The 12386-nt window shown below is 29.0% G+C and overlaps 1 protein-coding gene across 1 annotated transcript; it reads right to left on the bottom strand.

Moving 5' to 3' along the window:
- Nucleotides 1–570: 570 nt before the first annotated feature.
- On the bottom strand, nucleotides 571–3317 carry LOC101510264 (2-Cys peroxiredoxin BAS1, chloroplastic-like). Its single transcript, XM_004497618.4, has 7 exons — nucleotides 2996–3317; nucleotides 2577–2651; nucleotides 2347–2428; nucleotides 2183–2262; nucleotides 1527–1652; nucleotides 1009–1122; nucleotides 571–870 (listed from the first exon to the last, which is right to left on the bottom strand). The coding sequence occupies exons 1-7, from the start codon at nucleotides 3197–3199 to the stop codon at nucleotides 754–756; spliced, it is 798 nt and encodes a 265-aa protein (XP_004497675.1). The 5' UTR covers nucleotides 3200–3317; the 3' UTR covers nucleotides 571–753.
- Nucleotides 3318–12386: the final 9069 nt, after the last annotated feature.

The raw sequence follows: 12386 nt of genomic DNA, 5'->3' as shown, positions 1-12386 counted from the left end.
ACTCTTACCCAACCTGTTTTGGACTGGTCTCAAACTGGGCTTCAAGAAGTGGTGTTGGTATTGACCTACATGGTGAGGAATGATATACTGGTGCAAATCGTACATGACAGCAACAAATTACAAAAGGACAGGCTTGGGCCTTGGAGGTTGTTACTGGCTCTCTTATGGATCATCATTACTGGTTTACAAAATGTAATTTTTGAGATAGATGGTAAATAAATTATAGACGATGTTCCTTAATCAAATAGATCTAAATATTGTTCATTCCTGAAAGAATGTAGAACCTTTATTTATACTTACAACTATCAGACATGTGGCAACTATGAGGTTGTTTATACTAGACAAAAAGTTAATGAAAGTGATCAGGTTCTTACTAAAGTGATCGAGTTCTTGCTAGAGTAATACTTATACGCCTCGCACTGACTTCCATTATATTTGTAACTATATTACTCATTATTAACAATGAAATGCCTTGATTCTGTTCAACAAATTTTTTTACCTTATTTTGTACGGGATTGATAACGATCAGGAACTCCAATCTTGGCAAAAGGTATGATCATACAGACACCATAATCAAAAGAAATTGCAAATTATTAATACAAAGTACAATCCAAAATCCAGTACACCAGCATGCAATTATTGTTACCACGTTGTTTGAAATTTTAGGACTAACATTACAATAAAACAATACTCTTTTATAACTCATCACTAATTGACACAGAAGCGCATAGATACTCTTAACTGTTATTCACGCTACACCGCTGCAAAGTAATCTTTGCTAAGCTTGGGGTCTGGTTTCATGGACTTCTCCCCAGGCTTCCATCCAGCTGGGCAAACTTCATCTGGGTTCTCCTGCACATACTGCAAGGCCTGCAAGACCAATGCAAAGCAAAGGAACAATGAAATTATGCATGAAAAATAGCAGTGTACAAATAAAAATGTGATATTCTAAATAGAATATTGTTCAATCAATCTTGATGTGGTCCTATAATTAGTTGTATAAATCACCTGGAGTGTTCTCTTTGTCTCATCAACACTTCTACCAATTGCCAAGTTGTTGATGGTAGAATGCTGAATAACACCTTCCTTGTCAATAATGAACAATCCTCTCAATGCAATTCCCTGCATCATCATATATTTTTGGGTACATTATTGGTGCAAGTCCAAAATTGTGGAACGAAAAGGCAGTAGTTTACATGCCAACTTTTGACTGCTTAATGCTACCAGGCATCATAAATTTCATTATAAAGAACATTGAAACACGAGCATAAAGGACAAGAATTGAGAAAGGAAAAGAACAGTCTTAGTTCAATTCCTTAAAAAGCCAAATAAAAGTTTAATTCGATTGGATAACAGGTCTGATAACTCAGAAATTCAACAAAGGGGAGAGCATTTTTCATAAGACACGGCATACCCTTACTAAGTTCATTTATGGCGAGATTATATAACAGACAAACTAGATGATTGATGCTTAATTATAATCCAGCCATACATAAGTAACACTATTTTCATATGTCAGAAGATACCTGATCAGGAATGAGAACGCCATAAGATTTCGATATGGATTTGGTGACATCAGAAATCAGAGGATAGTTCAAATCACCAAGGCCACCTGACTTTCTATCTGTTTGAACCCAAGCAAGGTGCGAGAACTACATAATAGAAACAATAGCATCACTAATCAAAAAGTAACAAATGCTGGAATTTCCGTTACATAGGTAATGTTGCAGACATAAGAACATAAAGAACCTATTAGATTCTAACACAAAGAGCCTTGTTTTTCAAGGTATTTCAAATATACATGTTTAAATGAAATTGTCTATGACTTTATTCATATTTTTTCACTTTTCCTTTATTTTCGAAGTAATTCCCTCTGACCATACTCTTATTCAAGAATCAATTCACTATTTAGCAAGTATTCAGAGACATGAAAATATAATATGTATGAACTTTTAACCTTATGGTAAGAACTAGTTTATCCCTACAAAATAAATCATTAAACAGTATGAAGTCCATAAAAGGGCCTAACCCTTCACAATTGCTTCATTTTCTTTGCTAGCTATTAGAGAGCAAGCAGAACTATGTCATAGTGAAGCAAAACATGAGATTAAGCATGCACGCGCACACACACACACCATAAACTCAACAGTAACAATGAAAGTAACAGTGTAAACCAACGTACCACACTGTCAACTGAAACACCCAAAATTTCGGTATTTATTGCCTCAAACTCTGCATGCCGGTCACTGAAAGCAGTGATTTCTGCAGTCAAGTAGTAGAGGTTATCGTTAAAAAAGTTAAGGGAAGAAATACAAAAGAAAAACTAGATAAACCTAACTGACGAACCTGTTGGACACACAAAGGTGAAGTCCAATGGATAGAAAAAGAGGATAACATACTTCTTCCCAATGTACTCAGAGAGTTTGACCTGAAATGTCAACGCTTTAGCCAAAAACATTGAAAATTTCCAAAAGGAATTATATAATAAAAAAATAACCACATAATAAAATAAAACAAAAACATCTCAAGCCATTAAGAATCAGTAGTCATATTTGCTTCGCTCAGTGGCAGTGTACCTTGATAAACTCCTGATCAAAAACAGCTTCTGCTTCAAAATCGGGTGCTACATTTCCAACCAATGGAAGCTCACTCTGTAAAGGTCAAACCATAAGTTTAAAGACTATGCTTGGACTAACTTTAGTAGTTAAAAAAAAAATCCCAAAAGCGCATATGAACTTCTGTGGATAAACAACTTCATTAAGTATAGGATTAAAAATATTCAAATGCCAAAAAGCAGCGTTGCTCAAATTATTATAAATTGCACAACCAACTAGCATATCTACGAACTCAATTATCAATGAATCTTGAGTTAACATACAAAGGTTCATATACAGAAGGAAAAAAAAAACGAGAGAAAATAACAGGAACGTTAATAACAATGCATAAAATTCGGAAATAAAAATTGAATAAACGAAAATTGGGGGAAAATGGTTACGGAGGCTTTGACGAGGAAGGAATTGCGGCGAGAAGAGTGGTGATGAAGAGAGGGGCGAGTGAATGAAAGTGAAGGGAGTGAGAAGGGTTTAGTAGGAAGAGAGTTGAGGGTAGAGAGAGAGGTGGAAGTGGGTTTTGAAGAGAAAAGTGATTTAGGGTTTAAAGCTAAGAGGGAAGAAGCAGAGGTAGCTGAGCATGCTGCCATTTTGGCAATGTTGCTGCTGTGGTTTGTTTGGATGATGGGAAGGAGAGGAACTATGACTATGAGGTTGAAATGAAATCGGGTTGGGGTTGTGTGGGGTAAGAGTTTAGATTAAAAGATAAAACTGGTGAAGCAAACAAGACCCGTAGTAGGGGGTTGGTTGGGAAATGTTAACACAACTTGAAGATCACAAATTTTATCACATAGGATTCACCAAAATTATCGCAAATTTTGTTGTTTTATTTATTATTATTTTTTTTTGTTATTATTGTTATTTTATTTTATTTTATTTTTATTTAAAAGAGTTCTTAAGTCTTAGTCCAATCGATCATTATTGATATTATTATATTGGATGCTTTGTCTCGATTTGAACTCGGGACATAATTACTGGACTAAGTGAGATAAAGTAATATTTCTAACATCTTGTAATAATAATATTAAAGAAAGTAAAGGACAAACAACAATTGAAGTAACTCTTTTAAAGGTGAAAGAATGACCCTTGTTGGACAAAAAGTCAGCACATTGATTGGCTTCACGGTAAACATGAGTGATGGTAGTTGTTCGATCAGATAGTTAGTTGGAGTAGATAAACAATTTCTTGAAGAAGATGAATGACGTAAACATTCTTAGTTTAGCCGATTTTAACCATACCATGATTTTGGAGTCCATTTCAAACTCAAAATGTTGGAGATGTAAGGATTAGGCAAATTCGATGTCGATTTAAATATCCCAAAGCTCGACCCAAACAGGATTACATAAACTTTGCATCAAGTTTCCATAACTATCACTGATAATTTCTCCATGAGTAGTAGTGTCAGCACTGAATATGAAAGAATTGCAACGTTTACTCTGAAGCTACCATTTGGAGGAGTAGTTGAAGTAATATCAATCAAGTGATGACGATGGCGGGACTTACTCAGAAAGGTAGAATTTCTCAAGTATAAAATGGACTTAGCTTGAATATTAATTCTAAAAAGAATGTTTTAAGAATAGGAAAGCTTGTTGCAAAGTACAATTGTGTTTATCTTTCCAAATTTTATGGACATCTATACATAAATTTTTTTTTGTTGCCATATTGTTATATTGATGCCAATGGTATTACTGGAAATGTTTAAGTCTAACAAATTGTCAAACTCGATGCTGAAAAACATACATAATTTATTTGGATCCATGAGGTCGGTCCAAAAGTCTTGTATATTAGCTAGGTCAGTGTAAATTACAATTGAAAAATTGGAGTGAGTATAATAGACAAAAGACATATTACCTCCTAAGAGATAAAGAGATTTAAAGAAATCTATAATATGATGTGGTAAGAGGTCTTTGTTATGTAACCAATCATCATTGTTATCCTTAAGAGCCATGATATGATCTCTTCTTCTTTTGTTTAAATAATTTGATGGAAGAACTTTGTATTGGCATAACCATAAGCTAACAACACATTTTTATATTTATAGAGCCAGTAAAACTTCCATTCATGGACGATTGTTGAATATTCCTTCCAAATGACATTTCTCGATGTAATTAGTCTCTCATTAACACTAAGTAACAAATGGATGGAGAACGGGTATTTTAATCACTCTTGTTTTTCTACAATATGAGTGAGTACGAATAATTACCTATAAAACTAAACGGTTACGAGTGTGGGTCTAGTAATATGGGTCTAACATGGTTTTAATATGTTAAATTTTAGATTATTTCACTTTTAGTCTTTGATGAGATCTAACTTGTCGTTCAAAAATGATGATTTGGCAAAAAGACAATTGCGTGATTAGTGTCACGTGTGTGTTTTTGCCCTCTCTAGTCTCTTCACCATGTGTTATTTCTTGTTTCATCGTCATCCTTCTTCTTTTTCTTTTGAAGTGCAAATGCAGAAAATCATTGAAATTCTTAATCAAGTCTTTAAATAAGACACCTTTATTGTAATCTTTTTTCTTTCTTTACTACTTGCAATTTGTAACACCCCGATTTTTAACAGTGTGAGTGCATTATTTTTTTTAAACAACTTAATAAAATAATATGTCGTAACACAAAACGACAAGAGTCATAAATAATTACATCATATATACAAACAAGCTAAGATAGTTTTTGGGACAATAATCTAAAGTATACAAATAGAAAATACATCAAGGCTATGAGACGCATCAGATATCGCTCATACCTCTAGGGTATTCTCGACAGACACCCGCACAGAAGTACTGCTCCAAGAATGATATCCCCTATGGTCACGTCAAAAAAATGGAACATAGACCCACCAAAAAGTCAATTGTCAAGGTATGTCATAGATATAGTCATCCCAAAACACAATAAGTACAATCATCAAAAGAAAAATATTAAGGTCCTATACCAAAAAAAAATGGAGGAATCAGTCATAGAGGAATCAGTCTCCTCAGAGGTTAGGTCCATCCACGAGATAGGTGGCTTCAGCGGTGCAGGAATCTCAAAACAGCTTACTGCCTCATAGATATTTAGTAGAGGATCATTCCTCAAAAATTGGAGCTCTGACTCGGCCCATATATGTAGTACTGCTTGAGATGGGGTTGTATGCCAAAGCAGTCAGCAAGTGTCAGTCAGGGAAGTATAATGATGTTTCCGTCGTCAAGGTAACAATCGCTAGAACGGATTTTAGTATCATCTATATGGGCAAAGCCCAATTTCCACAATAATGTAAAGGGTCACTAACCGAAATTAACAATTACCATTTAACAATTATGTCATGAAGACAAACAATAAACATTTAGCAATTATGACATGATAACAGACAATAACATAACATGTATATACATATATCATATCATAACAAACATGACTCACGTGTCAAACACCCTAATGCAATGCTTATATGTATGTGCACATGATTCCGGAATTTCCAAACTCTCCTCGAGGGGCGTAAATCATAAATGTACTGTCTCTCACAGACCAATACTAACTACCAAGGTGTCACATATCACAGATCAACACGATTTACCAAAGTGTAGTCGATCACATAGCTACACGACTAAAAATCCTTGTAAGGATAAGATGGACCAATCAACTCATAAAACCATCTTGTGGCACATCGCGGTCACCATTAACATCGTGATCCATAACGGTCACCATTAACGATGAAATGCATTAGCATACTTTGACTCTTTTTACAACAATTATTATGTAAATGCAGCTATTAAAATACTCCATGTTCAATACTCATTAAAACACTAATAATTTTTCATACCTTTCACAAAGCATACTCAAAACACATTTTCATTAATAACATTCACAACATGCAGTAACACGTATTATCATTCAAGAATATATAGTCACATCAATATTAATCATCACATATTCACACATCAATCACATATATAAGGTCCCTATGTGCAAACTAAAATTTTGAAAGAAGTTGTTACCTCAATTATAGCTTTTTCAACAACTATTGCTACCACAATCAAACACAACGAAAATATTGATCGTGCCAACACCTTCAATCAAATAGTGTTTGACTTAGTCAAATTAGTCCATAAGACTTTAACTACCTTACAACCATTTTCTTACTCCTAACCACCTTAGAGTATATTTCATTAAAAGAGTTTACACCGAGTAAGAACTAATACTATTATTATTCACAATATCCACTTTCAACATATAAAAACATATTTTTAGAAATCAACATCCTTCAAATTTTCAAAGAATTCACTAACAATCATTCGAAACATCTTAAATTATTTTTCTCAATTTTTTTCACACAACTATAAATTTTCCCAAATTTGTCATAATTCATTTTTGTTTTGTTTCAAATAACTACAAGTTTGATCTACTACATTTTATAAAGATTAAATGTTCAATCAAAATATTTATCTCATAACAACATATCCACACACAAAAAATATCAATAAATATTTTTCAAGTTTCAAAGTTCTAATTCTTTGAAATAGTTTCATTCCTATCAAAATATATTAAATATTCTTTCTTATCAATAAAGCTTGTATTTTTAATTCATGAAACTTGGAATATTTGAAAAAAATGAAATTCTAACTCAAGACTTTAACCTTTACTTAATAAACTTGAAACTTTAATTAAAATCATGCAAACTTTTCTAAAAAAAGGAAGTATACATATAAAAATTTGAAACCATCATTCACTAATTTTTTTTAAACACCGGTTCAAAGATAAATTTAGACAAAGATAAGTTTAAAGTTGGAGTTGTGATCGTTCAATAACCACTATTATATATGCTTTTACTTGACATTACCCATGAGTATAGCTATCAATTTCACAAACCCACTAATTATTGGTCTCAGTCCACATGTATGAGGGGTCAAAATAATTCATAGTTTAAAAGACCCGAAAAAAGAAAATTCTTAAAATTAAGAAGGCTTAGTGGGGCCTATGAGCCTACTTTTTAAAAAAAAAAATCAATATTTTTTTTAGTTTTCTTCGTCGAGAAATAAAATATTTTCTTAAAATTTTCTGATAAAAAAAAATTCCGATTTTTTTGAATAAAAACATGTTTACAATTTTTTTTTTCTTTAAATTTTTTTGACTTGAGAAAAAAAATTGAATTTTTTTAAAAAATAATTTTTTGATTTTGCTCATAAATATTTTTGTGAAAAAAATGATTTAAAAATCAATTTATATGGGGCTTAATACTAGGTAGGGGCTATGAGTCCCCTCACTTAAGCCAACAAAAAAACTAATAAAATAATAGATCAATTTTCAAAAAAAATCTTTTAACATGGAGCTTAATACTAGGTAGGGGCTTAATAGGAGATTTTTAAAAAACAACTTTGAAAATTTGAGCTTTATTGAAAACTCTATCAATAAGGGTCATTTTTTCCATCTCTAAGTTATTTTGAAATACACATCTAAAAAGACACAAATTTTATATTGTTGAATAGATACGTAGATTTTTAAAATATAGTGGGTACCTTTATTTGGCTATGAATCCTCCAACAATATCATATGTTTTCTTTTATTTAAATAAATTATTTCCACATAATTCTATCTTTCTTTTGTATTTTTTGATTTTATGTTTCAGTGCGACGTTGTTTTTATTTTTTTATTTAATATAGTGTTTTCAATTTTTTGTTTGGTTGCCGTATTCGTTTAGTTAACGTTAACTGATTAACTTCAATTCATTACATATTCAGTCAATTATTTAACGTTAACAATACAATTTCAGATATATAAATATGTCGATCACTTTAATTTTATCGTATTTGTAAATATTTTATTATTTTATATTATTACTTGAATGTTTTGAGTTTATTCAAAAAATTATCTTTTATTTATTTATTTTAACAACTTTAAAAATTTGTTTTATTTTAATGTATTATGTCAATTAAAAAGATATGATCAGTTTTTTCTCTCACCTCTGATATTTTTAAACACAAGTTCGAGTTGATAAATTTAAAAGTTTAAAATATACATCAAAATTAATTATTTTAGATAAAATTTAGAGGCTTGTTTTATGAGAAGATTTGGGGGGAAAGAATATTTCAAAAAGGTATATAGTGTGTAAAATTGGCCCTACCTGATGCCAAGTTAACTAGGAAACTTTGAAGCCCACGATAATTATCCAACACTTATGACTGTCCTATAATACAACAACTCACTGACGATATGCGTTATTGGGACATTATTATTTGAAAGCTGTTTTCCTGGTTCTCGAATCTTTTTAAAAAATACTAAATTTTGTTTGAATTGATTAATTTAAAGATGTATTTTATATATTTAAATTAAAAAATTTACACATAATGTATCTGAAAATGAAGTAAGAAACACTCTTATTATTTATTACTATTTGACGACTTTTTCCTGGTTTTCGGACAATTTATCCCCCTGTTTATTAATACTATGTTTTTATCCAACGGAATATTATTTCAATTTGTATGTAGGTTTATTTTTTCAATATCCCTTATTTCAAAAAAATTATTAAATTATTCTCTCTTGAAAATTATATATCAAAATATTTTTTTTCTTTAGTTAATAAATCACTTTTGCAAATGACGACTTTAAGTCTGAGTTTGCAAAGACGACTTATTTGAAGGATTTTTTTTTTCTTCAATTTTTTAAAATTAATATATATATATATATATATAATTCATAAAAAATAACACAAATTTTAAATTACTTAGATTGACTAGAGTTGCATGTAATATTTGGACAACGTTTTTGAGTATAACTAGTTAACTAACATTGGCTACATTTTTTCTCTTAGTACCTATCCAAAAAAGATCGTCGTCCAAATAGTACTCATATTAAAACTAAAATGAACATCAGAGAAAAGGTGTCAACAAAATGCGAACTATGTTCGTTAACTGGTCATACTCAAAAACACTGTTTAAATGTAACAAGTAACTTTAGTCAATCTACGTAATTTAAAATTTATGTTGTTCTTTTTTATGAATGAATTATATAAAAATAAAAAAAAAAAAAAAAAAAAAAAAAACTCTCTTATAGAAATCGTCTTTATAAATTTCAACTTTTTTAATGAGTATTTTGATTAAAAAATTCAAAATTGGGTTATTGAAGAAAAAAAACCTTTGCATGTGAGGAAGTAATTTTGAAAGGTACCGCTAACAAATTACTATAAGAAATGGCACTTGTTAAAAAATTATAAGTAAAAATTTTATTTTTTTAAAAAATTAAATACCCAAATTTCAATAAAAATTTAATACTTTATTTTTATATTTAGATCACTAACAAATATCTTTAAAATACTTATTATCATTTGACTTTTTGAAAAGCTATTACATAAAAATTTAAAATAAAGAAAAAATCAGAAGTACAAATTTTGAAAAGTAAAATCTAATTTTAATAAATTATTATTATTTTGTTGTCTTTTGACAGGAAATTATTATTTATTCTTATGTGATGATATATGTTTGAATTTCTTATTACAATAACTTGTATCTTTAAAATAGATTCTAAATAGTTAATACTAAAATATTTTTGGTCAATAGATTACTTGTTAACAATAAAATATTCTTTTTTTTAAGGTGTATTAAGATTTAGCCTATCTCATCTATATCTCTATATGTAACTTTTTTTTTTAAAGAATAGAGGTGATTTAAGATTTTATTTTATTTTTTGCTATTTACTCTGTGAATTTATCTACAAATTTATTTTTATTTAAGTATATGTGTTTTTTTCAATCATGTGTTCTTTTAATTTTAATAAATGAATGTTAAGTAAAAAAGAATACATTTGTAACAAAATAAAAAGATATTGGTTAAACCCATTTAATGTATGACAATTGACAATGGTGCAAGTCGTGAGTGAGTTTCGTTGCCTTTGCCCCCGTAAAAATACCGTCCTAAATTCTTATCGCGGTTAAAAATTGAATTCTCATCGTTTTCAATGTAGTTGTTGGATTTTCCTTGCCCATGTCATATGTACAGAAAATAAATTTGAAAATTGATATTTATTATAGTTAATATATAAAATCATAATTATTACACAATAATAAAAAAGCAAGATTAAAAAAAATTTTGCATTTATAAGAAAAAAAAATTATAAGACAAAAAAGTATGCAAAAAAATAAATAAGAGAATATTATATGTGAAGATTGGAACATTTATTTTTTTAATTTTTACTACTTAATATGTTTTTAGTAATTTAGAATTTTATTTTTAGCCACCCACAATATTTTATATCAATAATTTTAGTCAGTGCAGTTAAGGTAACACGTATGTACCATTTTAATTTTTGAATGATATTTTACAGACATATTTGAAATATTATAAAAAATTAAATAACCTTTTAGGCTTTATAAATTTTAAATTTTCATTTTTCATTTTTAGTCGTCGTAAAAAGATATATATTTTAGTCCCTACAAAATTATAGTACAAACAATTTTAACCTTTGTTTGAAAATAAATGATTAATTGTCCTTCAACTTTTAAATTTTTTAATTATATTTTGCAAGGATGTTTGGGATGAATTAAATGTGGATTTCTTAAGCGCCACAAACTTAAGATAAAAGTGACAAAAATATGAATTTATAAAATAAATTTTTAGATCACTTTTTGTGGATAAATTTTTTATAATGTTGCAAATATTTTATAAAAAATATATTCAAAAATATATGACATTCTAGTAGGGGCTAAAACTATATTTATTGTAATTTTGTAAGAATTAAAAAATGTGAATATGTACAAGTACTAAAAATAAAAATTTGAAATTTTATAAGGACAATAAACTTATTTATCTTTATTATAAATATATTCCCGAAAAAAGTATGGATCTTTTAAAAAAATTAATGGATTAAATATGAATATTTTAAATCTGAATATAGAAATCAAAATTTGAATTTATGTTTTGTAGAGACTTCTATCATGATGCATAAAGTATTGCAAAGTTTGGTAACACTTTGATAAATCTTCTATTTATTTTAATTTTATAGGGCTCAAGAGCTTTGGCAATTAAGAAGGCTTCAATAGAGAAATGAAAAAACATTGGTATCCATGAAATATCTATGAAAATAAATGACAAATTAAGATTAAACAAAGACTAAAAGATATTATATATAAGACAAACTATCAATAAAAATCTTATCAAGAAAAAAAAAAGGAAAATAAACATGTAGTGATAAATGCATGGACTTGCACAATTAGTAAACACCAAATTAAATATCCTAAGATAAAATGCCTATATCAAATTATCCCTAACACCAAAAAAGGACACTTGACTCATAAAACTACTGCAATGTATAGAACATATAGATATGGGTTTTTTTTTCTCAATAGCCTCTTTTTGAAAAAAAAACACTAAAATATCCCCATTTGAAAAATATATACTAAAATGTCCCATTTTTTTTTTCTTTATTTACAAATCGCCATTTGGAATGGCGACTTCCTTAAGTAAGCCCGAGTTCCAAATGGCGACTTCCTACTTGATTTTTTAAAAAAAGGGCATTTTGGTATATTTTTTTCAAATGGGGGTATTTTTGTGTTTTTTTTTTCAAAAAGAGGGCATTGAAAAAAAAGACCCATAGATATGAGTTGAAATACTAGAAAAATTAAATATTATTCATTAATTAGTTTTACTAATCTATCTCTATTTCTCGGGTAATGAAGTAAACCACTAGAACACTATGTATTTGTGTATCATTCATCACCTTACTATTATGTTGTAGTTTCTTTCACTTTCTTAAGCAAATCTCCAATGTTAGGTTTGAATATTCCCAAATTATTCTCAAGTTCCTACTTATC

The sequence above is a fragment of the Cicer arietinum genome, chromosome 4 (genome assembly GCF_000331145.2).
Source record: "Cicer arietinum cultivar CDC Frontier isolate Library 1 chromosome 4, Cicar.CDCFrontier_v2.0, whole genome shotgun sequence".
Taxonomy (NCBI): domain Eukaryota; kingdom Viridiplantae; phylum Streptophyta; class Magnoliopsida; order Fabales; family Fabaceae; genus Cicer; species Cicer arietinum.
The sequence above is the reverse complement of the archived record's forward strand: the minus strand, read 5'-3'. Positions and strand labels throughout refer to the sequence as shown.

Excerpts from the sequence above, each read along its gene's own strand:
- LOC101510264 (XM_004497618.4), bottom strand. The coding sequence starts at position 3,199 with ATGGCAGCATGCTCAGCTACCTCTGCTTCTTCCCTCTTAGCTTTAAAC. Across the intron at positions 2,429-2,576 it reads TTGATCAGGAGTTTATCAAG|GTCAAACTCTCTGAGTACAT; the intron begins GTACACTGCCAC and ends TTGACATTTCAG. Across the intron at positions 871-1,008 it reads AGACAAAGAGAACACTCCAG|GCCTTGCAGTATGTGCAGGA; the intron begins GTGATTTATACA and ends TTGGTCTTGCAG.